The following is a 17673-nucleotide window of genomic DNA, read 5'->3' as shown; positions in this document are numbered from 1 at the left end:
TTAAATAAACATACCCGTGCAACGTGCGGGCCTCATGTCTAGTTATTTGATAATTTTGAATCAATGAAACCATTAACAACATTTAAATCACACAACTACAAACCTTTAGTTAAATTCTTTACAAAAGCAAAAAAAAAAAAAACTTACAATTTATTCCCAACTTATAGAAGCTCTAGCTCTTACAATTTTATAAATAATTATACATATAATAATCTTCTCTTCTTTTTTTCTTTTATTAATTTCTCTAATCATCACACTTCATGGATTAACTATTTATAGAATCTATAATAGAGAGAGAGTAGAGAGAGTCGTCGCCTCATTAAAAAACCACCTTTTTTTTAATATCTTCTGACTGGCTTCTATAATTTTCTCATCGTAGCAGATATGCTTTCTTTTCTTTTATTTCTATAATGTGTTCAAGCGGCGGTTGATATTGATCTCGGTTTTTTTAAACCAAGAATGGAGAGAAGCATGCCGAGGTAGTCAAAATTGTAGACATCTTTAAAGAGGTGAAGCTGTAATTGTTCCATGGAGGATACTAAACCAAAAATCAGTGAGAAAGCTTCTTCTTGCCACTGCCTTGTGGTGGCTGAATGTGTCGAAGGAGAACTTCCATGGTATTTCCCCATCCTCTCTCCTACTCCTCCAAATGGGAGGCTATCAGCCGCATACTGAAACAAAAATTACAAGAATTTGTTCATTAGGTGTTCGATATGGGTTTTTCTCCCTTTGAAAATTTGTTTTTGAGAAATGATTCAAAAAGTAAAAGTTGGAAACTGAATAAATGTCGATTAACTAGACTTATTTTCTGAAAACGGTATTTGAAAATGGAATAAGAAATTATCGAACATGATAAAGGGTTATTGAAGACCCTCGTCAAGGATCGTTTAATTTTTAACACCCACTTTTTTTTTTAAAAAAAAAAGGTATTACATACCCCTTATTAGATTCTTTTTTTTTCCCTAGTATTTTTAATAAAATTTATGAGTTTTTATAATAGATTGACCTATTAAGTGGGGTTTAATACTTTTTCAAAACATTGGGTATAAAAAAATTAAGTTTTGTAAATCAAATTAAAATTGCACGGAAAATAATATTAATAATATCAATTAACTCAAGAATAATGATATATTATCTAGGTTGGCCGCTTTTTTGTAGGCCTTTGTAAATCCTTCTTCTTTAATAGAATTTACTTACTTGGCAAAAAAAAAAAAAAAAAAAGTGTGAAAAAACTTAAAAGTGTTCTTTTATTTTCTTTATAACAATTAGAAAATATTTTTTTATTAAATTAAAGATTTTCTAAAATGTTTTGGTGTCGAATATGCGTCGTTTTTCTCCTTTTTCTCATAATCAAAAAAAAAAAAAAAATGAAATCATTTTTCAGAAACGACTCAAAATACTCTCAAATTGTCTAATTTTTATGTGTCCAGAAAACATTTGGATGTTTTCTGAAAAGCATTTTTTAAAACCATTTTTTGCAAAAGCACTTTGAAATTATTAATACTTATAGGGCTTGGTAATTAACTAAAGAGAGAAATTAAATTAAAAAAAAGGAAAAAGAAAAAAGAAGTAGTTAAGTTAATGATAATTTACTTGATAATTGCATCATTGAATACCAAACTCCCTGATGATGTTTCTGAAATCATTCTCCTTTTAAGTGTTCTCGTTGGTGAAGGCAAATTGAAAGTGCTTTTGGCCTTGATTAATAAACCCAATACTTCTTCAATCTTCTTCACTGTTAAAAGGCAACAATAAAACCTTAATTTGTTAATTAATTATAAGCTACTAATATTAACTATAAAATGACATATAAAAATAACACAATATTTCGATCAATCCAATAACGGTCCATTAGATTTATAATTTAAATACAGTTTTTTGTTTTTAAAAATAAGAAATACAAAAATTCTTATAACTGCGTTTAGTATAAATAAGTATGTTTGAAAACAGTTATCATTTTTCAAATATAATCTTAAAAACTATTGTAAAGTTAGATAAATTTTTATAGTTTTTAATCCAAAAAATTTTTTTATATTATATAGTCTTAAAAACTATTGTAAAGTTAAATAATGTTATTAATCAATACATAATTGGAAGCAATGGGCCAAAGATTTCTTCAGTCATATAGTTGCTTCAAGAGGAGGATTCACCAAGATTGTTGGCTCAATGAACCTGCATTGATGTGAATACATTACAAATGAAGAAAATTAACTGGGTTAATTAAATTTTATCTATTAATAAAGTCCCCACAAAAAATAAAATAAATAAAATAGATCACTTACAGATTGTCTTCATCCATAGAGCCACCAAAGACAACAGAATCCTTGACTGCTGGATCACTTATAAGATTTTTCAATCCTGAAAATGTGTTATTAATTATCCGAGTAATACTATTGTTTCCGTTGATTTTCACCAAACTTTTCTTGATGCTGCCCTTCATTAACCCACCTAAATTATAAAAAAGAAAATTAAATTTCGTCTAAAACGTTGGTTTTTTTAACGTTTTGAAGTTTTTAACGTGTGGATTAAATATCAGTGATTGTTAATGGTTTTTAAAGATTAAGTTAGCCTCTGACTGGTCGGTGATCTTCAGTCGCACTTAAAAGCTCGAGATGTCCCCATCTATAAATTTGTGTATTGAAATGAAAAAAAAATAAGTATTTAATTTGTTTAAAAAAAATCATACCAGAGTCGAAGCAAATTGCTCTTCACCAAGACATAATCTATTGCTATGCAAGCTTGGCCAGCACAAGCCCCAAATTTTGACACAATAATTCGATTTGTAGCCGCCTTGTAAAAAAAAAAATTAAAAACAAACAAGCATTTAGAAACAATTAATGAAGATAATTGCTTTACTAATATGAAGTTAGTTAGATAAAAAAAAAAATGGTATTTAAACTTGATATATCATGTTATATATGTATTTACAAGTATGGTACTAAGATGAAAAAGTCTTAGGTAAGACAGGATATCAAGTCGTGCATACTTTCGACCATAAACATCTGGCATAAACTTTTTTTTTTTTTTTTTTTATCTCTCTATCCAATCATCAAAAGGGTCGATAACTTTCGAAATAACTGCAAAGATAATTATTATTATTTGATGAATATAAAGATGACGTAATACTTTGTTTTATAAAGTTTTTTTTTTTTTTTAATATCATATAATCCATAATTAGGAGTGTTCAAAGAACGGTTGGAACCGAAACGGCGAGGATCCTAGGTTGTGTCGGTTCTACCCAAAACTAGTCGTCAATGGGTAGGTTCCGGTTCCAAATTTTTGGAACCGTTACTGTGCGGTTCTGATTACTATTCCTATAGTTAGGAACCGGAACTGGAACTAGGAACCAAGAACCGAGACTAATATAAAATAAAATTAAAGATTAGGGGGTTAATAAAAACTTTTGTAGAAAAAATAATGTGAATACATTTATATTTATATTTATAACATTTAAAGTAAGTTGGTTTGACTTTTGAGAATCTAACTTACAAAGTAATGGAGTTTTAATTATGAATTTATAATTGTAATTTTATTTTGTTAACAGTGCCAGGTGGGGGGGTTATTGTAGTTTTTAAGGGTTTTTTTTTCCATTTAAAAACTTTTGGGGGGTCAGTAATTTTACAGGGTACCCAGAACCATAACCGTTGTTACAGGTTCTGGGTCTTGGTACCTAGGAACCGAAATTGTTGATTCTGATTCCTTCAAAAAGTGCAGGGTACCCAGAACCAAACACCTCTACTAATAATATGCAGATAAAAACTATAAGAATTTTTTACTTAGAGGCAATGAAATTAGTGTAAAAAAGTTAATTAATTAAAATTACCTTCTGTCCCAAGAAGATTTGAGAAAATCACAACGCAGGGCATTTTCCACCCAACTCAAGAGTTACAGGAGTTAGATGCTTCCAGCTGCTGACTAACTATCCTTCCGACTTTGAACTCCCTACCAGTAGTTTCAGATTTTCAAAATCAGAAAAAAAAAAAAAAAAAAAAAAATTAATCTATGAAAATTTTATTGACATCGCCATTAACATGTAGAAATAAAGAATGTACGGTCCGGTTGATAGCCTTTGGATCACGATCTAGAGAACCATGATTCGATGGTGACTGACTTCTGTAACATTACTCGAAGTAACGTAATTATTTTCTAAACAATATCAATCTACCTGTGAAGAAGATTTATCCCCTTTTGTTGGAGGAGTTTTTACCAACTTCAGGGCCACCCTCAATGACTTTAATACGTTTATTGTCAACGTACCTCGGCACCACATTTGCTAAGAATGAAGAACAAGCTGGAGACAGCTCTGAGGGCTTCAAAACCACTGTGTTTCCTGCTGCAATTGCTCCTATCAATGGCTCCAAAGATAGCCCTTCAATTTTACAACAAATTGTAATCAGTCAAAAAAAAACTGTGAAGAAATTTTTGTTCGGTTTTTTAAAACTCAAGAAAAAGCTGATCAAATCAAGAGAGCCTCCCGAACTCACCAAAGGGGAAATTCCAGGATGAAATGATGAGGACAAGGCCTAGAGGTCAGGAACCATCTGCTGATGAGAGAACTGCAACTTTTGGTAGTTTAGCCTATCAATCAAACATAACAAAATTAGTGGTTAATCAAACCATAAACAAGAATTAATATATATTACCTTTTGCTTGAATCCCTTCAAGATTTTGCAGTGCATAAATAATGGATTTTATTAATGTCCCTATCTGCAAAGGAATATATATAATATATGTAAAGATCTTTTAACAGTAATATAATAATAGAAACACAAAAATTAAACTAGTTAACGTTTCGAAACAGATACGAGCAGGATTCGATCCCAAAACCTCTTATAAAAGGAAAAAAAACGAAAAAACGAAGAAATAAGAAGAAAGAGAAGAAGAATGAAGTGAACTTGCCTCATCTAAAGGCTTCAACATGGTGCTTTCCAAATATCTTTTTAAGGATTTATAGATCTTCTTCTCCTCACGAAGAAGAGTGAGCAAGTTTTGAAGTTGAGCTTTTCTCCATGCTGCTTCTTTTGTTATGCCACTGCAAAAATATTCTCTCACATCTTCAACATCTCTCTCCATTTTGCCTTTGATTATATTAGTTTGTTAACTGCTTCTCCAGGGTGCTTCAGCTTTTTCATATATATATATACACACAAACAATGTTGTGGAGCGAATTCTGTTTTCATCCCTGTGGTTTCAGTTTATTAAAGTCAAGGATATTCCTTTCAGATACTAGTGTTCTTATCCTTTGACTCAAAAAATCATTAGTCAATTGTCATTTGAACCTTGATTGACTTAATATTGTTTGTGTTGTGCATTTTTTAGTATTTTCATAATTTGTTGGTGCCAAAAGTCCCACATTGGTTACGAGACGAGGGTTTTATATAGCACAAGGATACTCTTACCACCCAGAGGTCCCTTTTCAGGATAAAATTGTACGGGCCTCAAGGCTTAAAGCGAACAATATCTCTGGGAACCCACCTATAATATGTCTGGATCCGGCATACATCAACACAATATAATTTAAACTAACAATTCGGTAAATCAAATAACCCAAAAATACTAGTGTTTGAAACAAATATCCTTAATTGTTAGTACAGCAAAACCATAGGGACGAAAATAGATCCTTTTTTTTTCCCTTTTTAGTTGCTATAAGACTTGTTAAAGCTTCTCATGCAATTACTCTTCTCACCAATAAATTAATAATTATAATGTAATTATCAGCTTGACCACAGTAATTAACGATGTGGGTTCAATGGGACCCTAGTGTGTTTATCATCGTCAACTTATAATTAATGAATTGACAAATGCATCTTTTTTTTTTTTTTTTTTTGTGGCATTTGGAGTGTTTGAGCAGCTTGTACGCACCTCGACTAATCCCTTGAGGCCTTGAAGTTAATGACCGAGTAAACATTTCAGTGGTCACTCCTATTAACAATCGAGAGGAATCAAACTCATGACCTCTTAAGTAATACACCTAAGAGTTTCAATCGCCCCACCCTGTCACCCAAGGGTGGTTCAAATGCATCTTCTTCCTATTGAGAGGCTGAGTTAGGCTATGTTTAAGGGAAGATATTGAGAGGTTGTGTTTAAGGGAAGATATTGAGAGAACTGGGTTAACTTGCAACTGTACCAAATATAGTGGGTTATTTTAGAATTGTAACAAACTCTATGTAAACGACGGCGTTTTGACTAGTGTTATAAAAGTCTTGCGCGCGTCTTCTTCAAGCTAATGAAAATACAAAAATCACTTTACCAAAATCTACAAAAACTCCCTTCTTTTTTTTTTCTTCTCTGTTTTTCGTTACTTTTCTTGAATGTTCTTAGATCTCAACTTTGTATTAGAGCTCTAAGACAAGCGTCCATGGCAAATCTGAATCCTAAAAGTTCTAACTACAAGATTAAAACAGATGTGGAACAGCTTGGTCATGCCAACACACTAAACCAAGCAACTCAAATTTCTCTCCCCTCACTTACTATGAAGTTAATAGAAAGGAATTACAATTACTGGAAGTCTCAGATCCTACCTGCTTTAGCTTCGCATGGTTTAGATGGTTTTGTGACAGGTGAGAATTTATGCCCTCCGATGTTTAAAGTGGAAAACATGGAAGGAAGTGATGATTTGGTGAAAAAGCCAAACCCTAAATAGTCCGATTGGAAGAGGACTGATCAATTCCTAGTCAGTTGGTTGTTCTCGCTAATTTCTGAGTAAATGTTCAGGCATGTTGCAAAGTGTCACAGTGTGTACGAAATATGGAATACCTTAGAACTACATTTCCAATCATTCTCTAAGGCAAGAACGTTATATCTGAGGAACTTGCTGCAAACCACAAAGAAAGACTCCCAAAGTGTAAATGAGTGTGTATTACCAATGAAAGAGTTAGGGGATGAGTTAATTGCAAGTGGGGTTAACATAGATGATGAGGAATTGTTGTTGTACATACTCGATGATCTTGGACCTGAGTACGATGCAGTTGTAGCAAACCTACAATCCAATTGTAGTCAGACCACTCTTCAAGAAGCGCAATTTCTTCTTCACAAACACGAAATGCGCATGGAAAGACAACAAAGCTCCTTAATGAATTTTCTTGAGCAACTGTCATTTGCTCTAATAGCATCTAGACAGAATATCACAAATAATTCTTCTAGAGTTCACTTAATCCCTCTGGAACGACTCTACAATATCCTTCTGGTGGCATATCTCCCACTGCTAGCAGTTATCATAATCCTGGTATTCTAATTCAATAGATTCAGAGTAATGGTAGTGGACCTATAAGCTCTCCTCAATACGTTGCTAGACTATAGATTACTCTGGAAATCCTAGGGCTGATTCATTCAAACTACCATATAATCTTGTTCCACAAGGCTACAACAATCCTACTCCAAAAGGCTACAATGGTGGTGCTCCTTTTGTCAATAGAAGTAGAGGAAGAGACCGAGGGTATTTTCTACCAAAATTGGTATGCCAAATCTGTGGCAAACAAGGCCACTCTACACTGCAGTGCTATCACCGCTTTGATCATGAGTATCAAGACTATCAAGGACCCTCTCCAGCACCTCTTCATCCTTCAAAGCAACACCAACAAGCACCTGTAGCCTTTACCTCTGCTGACTCTTCTTCGCCAACTTTCCCAAGAACAAATGAATCAGTTCAAACCTTGTTTGCAAACAGCTCACATCCTAATTTTGGGAACACATCGGTTACTGGTTATCATGATCAGTCTGTGTTTGTAAATCCATCATTGAGTCAACAATTATCTAGTGTCTCACAATGTGTACCAGGGATAGCTTCAATGCTGGTGTATCTTCAAGTTGTATTGATCAGACCATTGCTACTCCTAAGATAGTTGTTGACGAGACTTGGTACATGGATTCAGGAGCCTCTAACCACATGACAGCTAACACATCCAATATGATGATGAATTCTACCTATCCTGGAGGTTCTCAAGTTTAGGTTGGCAATGGTGATTCTTTGCCCATCACACACACAAGTATGTTATTGTTGCCTTCTTATAACTCTAATCGGCTTGTGCACCTCAAGAACATATTGTGTGTACCTAGGATAGCCAAGAATGTACTGAGTATTTCTCAAATTACTAAAGATAATAACGTAATTGTTGAATTTCATGCTGATCACTGTTTGGTAAAGGACAAAAGTAGCAAGGATGTGTTGCTCCAAGGTGTGGTAAAAGATGGATTGTATCAGTTGGCTTTTCCACCTGAGAGTTGTGTTCCAGCAATAAAAACTAAAGTTTCTGCAGTTCAAAGCAATTTATCATTAAATCTCAAGCTTTTAATACTAACGTTTCTTAGTCTTTTTCATGTAATAATGAATCAGTGAACAATTGTTTACTCTGGCATACTCGGTTAGGCCATCCAAGTGCTAAGACACTTTCTTCTGTTTTGAATAAATTGAATGTAAAAATGTCTACAGAGACAATTAATAAAGGTTTCTTTTGTGAAGCTTGTAAATTTGGTAAACTCCAGTAGTGTAGTTTTCCAAGTTCTAATTCAAGAGCCAAAGCTTCATTGGAAATTGTTCATTCTGATCTCTGGGGACTAGCCCCTGTTTATTCTAGTGAAGGGTTTAGATATTATGTGATTTTTGTTAATGATTACAGCTGGTATACCTGGATTTATCCGTTGAAATTGAAATATAAAACTTATAATATCTTTACTCAGTTTCATGTTTTTGTGGAGAAACAATTGGGCACTAATCTTAAGTGTTTACAATCTGACTGGGGTGGTGAATTTCGGCCCTTATCTAAGTATTTGCAAAGTCATGGCATTCAATTTTGACACCTTTGTCCTTATCTTCATCAGCAAAATGGACATGTTGAAAGGAAACATCATTCCATTGCTGAGTTTGGGTTGTCTCTCTTAGCCCATGCATTTATGCCTCTGAAATTTTGGTGGACTGCATTTGCTATGGCAACTTATCTACTTAACAGACTACCCTCATGGGTTCTTGATGGTGCTCCTCCCTTTTAGCTTTTGTATCACATAGAACCTTCTTATGTTGCCCTTAAGGTCTTCGGTTGCAACTGTTACCCTTATCTTCGACCCTATCACAAACATAAATTGTCTTTCCATACCGAAAAAATGTGTATTTTTGGGGTATAGTTTGGATCATAAAGGCTATAAATGCCTGTCATCTGGTGGTCAAATATATATTACTAAACAAGTTCACTTTAATGAAACGGATTTTCCTTTCAAGTTTAGATTTGGAAATCAGCAAGGTGAACCTCTCTTTACTAATATTGTTTTGTCTTCTCATACAGGTCTTCAAGATGGCATATCCTCTACATTGGACCCGTCACATGATTTTACTAATGATAACAATCATGCAAGTTCTAAGATAATAACTGATCTGGTACACTCATTATCATCTCTGCCCAGCTCATGCCTACCTCATCAGCTCATGTAGATTCTAAGACAATGATTGATCTGGCCCACCCTAAACCATCTTTGCACAGCTCCACTGCCTATCAAAATTTTCACTTCAAGCAGCCCACTTCAAACCTGCCTACCTCGTCCGCTTCACCATATTGTGCTAGTAGGAGAATTGAATCATCCTTGTTGCCCTCATCTGATATCTCTCCGAATCTAGCACCTTTTATAGGTTCTCCGTCTTCACATTTAGATGTTTCTCCCGCAACAAATGCTACCATGTTACCTTCTCAACTAGCAACTTCCACTTCGGGCATTCAATTAGAAGTTGTGCTTCCTATCTCTGCACCAGCTGCCATATCTACTAATACCCATCCTATGGCTACACGATCCAAAACCAAAGCCTCAGCAACAGTTTTTCTCTCTCAACATCACATTCTCAAAGAACCTGCAACTGCCAAAAAAGCCTTGGACATTCCAGAATGGAAACAAGCCGTGGAAGCTGAATATAATGCTCTCCTACAAAACAATACTTGGGACTTGGTGCCTTATGAAGAAGGTATGCATGTTATTGGCAGAAAATGGGTATTCAAAACCAAACTTAATGCTGATGGATCCTTACAAAAATACAAGGCTAGATTAGTTGTCAAGGGGTTTCAACAGACCCTTGGCTTGGATTATTTTGATACGTTTTCTCTGGTAGTTAAGGCTACAATGATCAGGATTATTTTCTCCTTAGCAGTCTACCACAATTGGAGTATTCAACAGCTCGATGTTAACAACACATTTCTGAATGTTGATTTGTCCGAAATAGTTTACATGCTGCCTCCTACAGGTTTTTCTGACTTTCCTCACACACAGCAGGTTTGCAAACTTAGGAAAGCCTTGTATAGCCTTAAACATGCCCCTAGGGCCTGGTTTGATAAGTTAAAAGATGATTTAGTAACATAGGGTTTCGAGAACTCCACATCTGATGTGAGTTTGTTTTTCTATAACAAAGATTCTCAAGTTATGTTCTTATTTGTCTATGTAGATGACATTTTGGTCACCGGTAATAATGTCAACTTGTAGACCAGGTTATTCAAGATTTAAACAACCAATTTGAGTGAAGGCTTTGGGAGAAGTGCACTACTTTCTTGGTTTTGAAGTTCAAAGGAATAGTTCTGGTTTGCTATGAACTCAATCTAAGTATGCCCTAGATCTATTAGTCAAGGCTCAAATGGAAGAGTCTAAACCATGTGTTACCCTAATGGCTACTGATTCTAAACTAGTCAAAGAGGGAGGTGAATTGTTTGATAATCCTTCGCTATACCAGAGCATTATTGGTAGTCTACAGTATCTCACTCTATCTAGACCAAACTTGGCATTTACGGTGAACAAATTACGCCAATTTCTCCAAAATCCATCAAAGGCACATTGGACTGCTTGTAAACGAATTATGAGGTATATTAAAGGGACTCTCTCCTACAGACTTATGTTTCACAAGAGCTCCAGTTTCAATTTAGAAGCTTATGCGGATGCCGATTGGGTGAGTGATGTTAATGATCGGCAGTCAACCAGTGGCTATGCTATTTTTCTTGGCGGAAATTTAATTCAATGGAGCTCACGTAAACAGAAGGTTGTATCTCTCTCTTTTACTGAAGCTGAATATTGAGCTTTAAGTCAAACAGCCACTGAAATTCCTTGGATTCGGCATTTGTTTAAAGAACTTGGCCTTGAAATCAAGGGTGTTCCTGTTATTTGGTGTGATAACATGAGTTCTGGTGCACTCTCTTCTAACCCAATCTTTCATGCACGAACCAAACACATTGAAATCGATGTATACTACGTGCGAGAGTTGGTTGCTAGGAAACAGTTAGTTGTTCATTATATTGCCTTAAAATATCAAAAAGCTGATATTCTAACCAAGGCCCTGGCTGGAAACAGATTTGGTTTGTTGAGAGCCAAATTGAATGTGGTGTCTAAATTGCCTGCAGTCCCATGCGTTCAGAAAATAGGAGATACAAAATAGAACTTGCTTTACCATAATGTTTTGATATGCATTTGTTATGGTTGCTGAGAATAGAATTGGAGCCACTTGCCTTTTGTCTTCAATAGTCTAGTATGTTAGTCTTATAATTCCAGCCAAATGCTAGTTAAAGGAAGATATTGAGAAGCTGAGTTAGGCTGTGTTTACGGGAAGATATTGAGAGGTTGTGTTTAAGGGAAGATATTGAGAGAACTGGGTTAACTTACAACTGTACCAAAACATAGTGGATTGTTTTAGAATTGTAACAAACTCCATGTAAACGTTTTGACTAGTGTTATAAAAGTCTTGCGCGCGTCTTCGTCAGGCTAATGAAAATACAGAAATCACTTTACCAAAATCTACAGAAACTCCCTTCTTTTTTTTTCTTCTCTGTTTTTCGTTACTTTTCTTTAATATTCTTAGATCTCAACTCTTCCATATACATTTAATTTTATCATTACTTTAAATGGTTAAATAATTTAATTTTTATTTGACTTATTAAATCTATCTTAGCCATCAATTGCTTAAAATTAACCTTGAAATTATAAAAATATTAATTTAAATTAAGTAAGTTTAATTGAGTTATTAATTTTATTATATTATTATTTTTTTATGAAATAAATTATGGAAATTCAATATTGCAAGCTGGATGAACCATATGAAATTAATGTTATTTTATGTGGCTCAATTTTTATTGACTTCTTAGTACTAGGATAATGAATTTATAACAATTAATATCGTGAGACCATTTGTTGAACAACTGTTTATAATTAAAGGTATTTCACATCAAATCATAAATAAGTGGTTGATATTTGCTTTTAGAGGCTATAGGATAGGAATTTATCTAGGGTTTAGACTTGAGAGATTAATTTCCTAATTTAACAAAATACAAAATCAATTAATGATTTTGATTATACAACCACTATCCTGATCCATCTTTCAGAATTTTCATATCTAGATATACAATATTCTCAGGTTAAGACATCTTTATATTAATTTTTACAAGATCATGTTTATATATAATTAGATTTATTTTTCAAATATTAATTCAATCTAACGAGATGAATCCAATAATGTTTAAGTATAGTCTTAAAAAAAAAAAAAAATTTATATCATATCGTCATGATTAGAGAACTATTGTATATGTATATATATATATAAAGATAAGGATAGTTTTAATAATCGCAATGCGAGCACTTGCTAGTTCAGAAAATAGGAACATAATTCCCATTCTGTTAGTTTTCACCCATAAAGTTGATTGGTAGAGGATTGTAATTGATATTTCAATTTTTTTAAGAAGGGAATTTTGACCTTCTAATTATTTAAGGAAAATCTTGAGTTTTTTATTTTTAATTTTCTATCCCATTTTACCTCGCCGTTGAACCCTTATCAGATCTAGATTGAAGGCCAAATTCAGTGTCTAGAAGCGCCACCGAAGCCAAATCCAACCTTCAACGACTATGCACAACTAGATTATGCCTCTAACACTTGTCGCGAGACCAAATCTTTTGAATTTAACCTTGAAATGATATATTTTAAACTAAAAAGAACTTACCAAAAACTCTAAACATACATTATAAAAGTTTAATAAAAATTAGTTTCAATTAACTAAGTTTAATTTTTTATTAATTATTAATTTCCAACTTCTTTATTATTATTATTTGAAATAAATAATGGATATTCAATATTCCAAGTTGGAGGAACCATCCGGAACTTATGTTATTTTATTAATTTCATAATAATGCAATATTGTGAGACCATATATTAAACAACTGTTCTTAGATTAAAGACATTTCACATCAAATAATAAATAGTTGGTTGATATTTGCTTTCGTAGAGTATGAAGTAGGGCTTCATTTAGCCAAGTATTAGTATAAATTATTTGTAATTTTAATAACTAATTTAACAAGACATTTTACAAATCTCCTTATATTAAATAATAGAATATTGTCAAATCAATTTAGATATCAATTTATGTGCCAACTAATTTGATAAGATATTCTATTAATCTCGTCTTATTAAAAATAAAAATAAAATAAAAAGGTTAACAACAGTAAAGATCCTCCTAAAATTTATGAAATAACAAAAGTTCTCCTACTTTAGATATTAATATAAACAGAAAGAAAGCAGTTAGATAAACATTCATCAACTTATAATGGTGTGAGTTTTAACGACTTACCGAACGTTCACCAATCGACAAAAATATTTGTTTTTGGGAATCATCAATAAGATTTTTCTTTTATCTAATTAAGACTAAAATAACTCAAAATAAATTCGTAAATTGTTATTGGGTGAGCATTAAATTTGGTAGTGGGTGCTATAAATTTGAGAAGTTAACATATCGAGAAATATAAAAGTGTGGGCGTTGGAATTGACCACAAAAATTGCATTAAATTGAAAATACCCCTATGAGAAAGTGGCTTCTATCTAACTCCCATCCTTCTCATAAGGTGGGTTTTGGCCTACATTTAATTATAAAAACCTTGCATTTAACACCCTCCTCAAATTAAAGTGAAGGGCTTGATTGTACATTTTTAATTTATTGTTCATCATTTATTGAGTTAAATTTTGTATATATGCTCGTTCGTTTATTTTAATATCCATTGGATTTGTTTGATGTTAGCACAAAAATTTCTTATACAAACTTATGTACATATATAGATTGATGTGATAAAAAATAATTCAAATGTAAATTTAAAACTTAATTTCTGGATAAATATTGCTCAATAAACAGTCAAGGACCTCCCCAATATAAATTATATATATAGCAATGTTGTTTCATCCTTTAAATTTCATTATTTTCCTATAGTCCATTTATTAGTTAAACTTTAAACTTTGACACCCATAACCATGAATGAAATTTTCTAAATATATTTTTGTTTGGTCACTGTTGTTAGTTAAACGTTACATTTTAACCCTACGAAGTAATTTTCTAGTTCCACCACTATCAGTGAATGCGAACAAACGATTTTTACTGTGTTACGTGAAATTAAATGATGCCTACCAATAAAAAAAAATTAAAAATTAAAAAATTAAGTATATTAATATTCCACTCACGTTGATATGATATACTTTCATTAATTAGTTATATTTTAACTTGATGCACAAACGACTTTTCCAAAAGCAAAAATAAATTTAGAGAAATAATTACTAATTCGAAACATTATAAATTCTAGGATTGACAAACTACCAACCAAGGTCCTACACTTTTTTTTTTTTTTTTTTTTTTTCAACTGAAATTTAGGCTAGTAAATGTTCAACTATTAAAAATTAAATTCATAGAACTTGTATTTTAATAAAATTGTTTAAGTATCGTTTTCATCGATAGTCCAATAATCAAAAGATGACATATGTGAGAGATATTTAATCCAATTTAAGAGAGTCAAAATTTGAAAATGTCGTTGATTCAATGGTGAATGTTTATTATAATGATTCAATGTAGAGAGTTAACGTAACCAAATTCACATGATTTAAATGAAGACTAAATTGACAAATACCTAAATGCATTTAAGATGATGCATAAGATTTGATTAATCATCTGCAAGTAGTTTAATATCACATCAAACCCTCTATTTTCTCAATTGTTTTTTTTTTAGCAATTAAGAAGAAAGAGGAATACAACACCATGCAATCGATAGAGTGAGAGTAAGACTAGGACCATTTCTTTATTTAAATTGAAACACATTTTTATAGAAAATTAAGTTCAAATTATGCGAGTAAAAGTGGTTGCACGGGATACAGGATGTGAGAACCGAGAAGGGTTGTTCAAACTTCATGGGTTATTTTCGCTATTCCATTAAGATAAATAACTTGTTTCGAGAATTATTTAGAGAAAAATACATGAGATATTTTAAGAGTATGAGCGTCACATTTATCTAAACTAAAATATCTTTAGGAATACATATAAATTTATATAAGAGTGAATTAGTTTAAAAAGAGTTGTTTAAACATCTATTAGTATAATAATTTTAATTTAATTTATATTTATTCTTTAATTTTTAGTTAGATATTAAAATATATTAACTCATTTATAAAATACGTATTCTTTAATATTTTTAATTTAATTATTGATTATATAAGAATTTTGAATAGCTAGGGGTTTTCTCGATCCCTAAGATTTAATCAAAGAATAAAAGTTCCCCTCATAATTTAGAAATAGCGAAAAAAAAATTGTCATTTGGGAGTTGGTAGTTATAGAATTTATAGTAAAATGAATTGATGAATGTTTACCAAATTGTTTATCTACCACTCGTTTATTTTAACATTGAAAAATGAACGGTATGAAGATTTCTATTTTTTTCATAACTATAGGAGAATTTTTGTTCTTTAATTATACCTCATGAGGTTATATTAATACCCGTCTCCAGTTGAGGAATGGGTTAACTAACTCTCACTTTTTTTTACAAATGTGATATGACAGTTTGTAATTGGTTAGACGAGACTCGTTGTTAGATAGGCTGGATCCATTGTGAACTGACTAATTACGAGCTATCACGTTACGTTTGTGAAAAAGGGTTGCGACCATAGTATTACCTATTATTTAATAACATTTTAGTCCATTGTGCAAAAGACGTACTGAAAATATGACTTCTTGACCCAGGTGACTAAGAAAAAAATTATATTGTACCATCATCCTGTTCCATCCGGAAAACAATACAGTTATCAAAGGATGCGCATCGAATTCATGCACCAAATGATGTAGCGTAATCCTGACCGTCGATTAATATTAATTCATAATTAATCGATGGTCAGAATTATACTAGGTCATTCAGTGCACGAATCCAGTACATATCATTCGGTAATTGTTGTATTACTCGTTCTATATCCAGTCCAGTAACCCAATCCCTTCTATATCGAATCCAGTAACCCAATCCCAAAGACAACATTATCACATTGGTACTTCCAATCCCAAGGACAACATTATCACATTGGTACTCAAAATAGTACATTTGGAGTTAGACGCTTCATTGATACATTTGTAGTCTGTTACTACTATTATTATTATTTTTTACAAGTAATATTGTAATAATCTTGATGTCCCTTATGGCTTGAGGACAAGATCGACCAATTAATGTTACACATTAATAAATAATACCCTAAAAATTTGGCGAGTTCCAATAATTCTCAATTCAAGTATCGAGGAAAAAACTATTTGTTTACTATTATGTCGTAGATGATCTACTCTAAAATACTCCTCTCAAATTTATGTTTGATTTCGTATTTAGAGTAATATTTTTGAAAAAGTTGAATTGGATTGTTATTACAAAAAATAGGATTTGAATTTGAAAATGTGTTTAGTAAAATTTTAGAGAACATTTTTAAAAATATTTAGATTATTTTTAATCCCCTACATTTGTTAATTTAGATAAACAACCCCTACAATAAAACATTAAAAATTAACAAAAACACTCCCACCCATCTATTAAATACTGACAGTCGGCCACCACTGCTGGAGGATGGTCTGAAGTTACCAGAATGGCACACGATCGGCTAGATCTGGCCAGTCGTGCGTCAATCTAGCCTTTTCTAGCCAAATTTACGACTAGATCTGGCCACATCTAGTCGTCAACGACCAAATGTGGTCTGACTGTCAACACTAGATCTTTGACCGTAGATTTGACCTTTTCTAGCCATATCCATAGTGGATTTGGCCGGAAAATGCCAGATTGGCACACGACCACCACATCTAGCCAGTCGTATGTCATTCTGGCAAATTCATACCACCTTCTGACGATAATGACCGACTGCTAAAAACATGTAGATGGGTAGAGATGTTTTTTGTCAATTTATAAACTTTTATTATTAGGAGTGTTTAGTTAAATTAACAAACTTTAGGGGTTAAAAAAATCTAAATATTTTAAGTTTGATAGAATAAGATTAGATTTTAAAAATATTGAAACAAACATTCATTTTGAGTAGGATTGGATGGGATGGGATTACGAAAAATGAAAGAAACAGAGACTTAATTTTTACTTTAATTAAATATTGTACAACATATACCATACGGATGAATCCAATGATATTTAATTTTTTAAGTTCAGTTCTAACAAAATTAATATCATGATGTCAAGACCACGTTTAAATACCATTTGATTTATCAACAATATATCAAAATTCAACCCAATAAGATAAGATGAATCTGAATGTGTTTAAACATAACCCCATATCAAAACGTCATGATTAGAGAATTACTCTCTATATATAAACTAAACTCTAGTCAGGATGTTATGATATACATGAGAAACTTCACGAGATTTCCAGATATTTTAAAAAAAATAAAT

At 32.3% G+C, this 17673-nt stretch overlaps 1 protein-coding gene and 1 pseudogene across 1 annotated transcript; one reads left to right on the top strand and one right to left on the bottom strand.

Moving 5' to 3' along the window:
- On the bottom strand, positions 1-5073 carry LOC116130360 (annotated as a pseudogene).
- Positions 5074-10603: 5530 nt separating this feature from the next.
- LOC116130358 (uncharacterized mitochondrial protein AtMg00810-like) lies at positions 10604-11038 on the top strand. The gene has a single exon (XM_031416107.1). The coding sequence runs from the start codon at positions 10604-10606 to the stop codon at positions 11036-11038; it is 435 nt and encodes a 144-aa protein (XP_031271967.1).
- Positions 11039-17673: the final 6635 nt, after the last annotated feature.

Source organism: Pistacia vera, unplaced genomic scaffold (genome assembly GCF_008641045.1).
Source record: "Pistacia vera cultivar Batoury unplaced genomic scaffold, PisVer_v2 Contig22, whole genome shotgun sequence".
NCBI classification, from domain to species: domain Eukaryota; kingdom Viridiplantae; phylum Streptophyta; class Magnoliopsida; order Sapindales; family Anacardiaceae; genus Pistacia; species Pistacia vera.
Note: the sequence above shows the minus strand (reverse complement) of the source record. Positions and strands in the feature narration are given on the sequence as shown.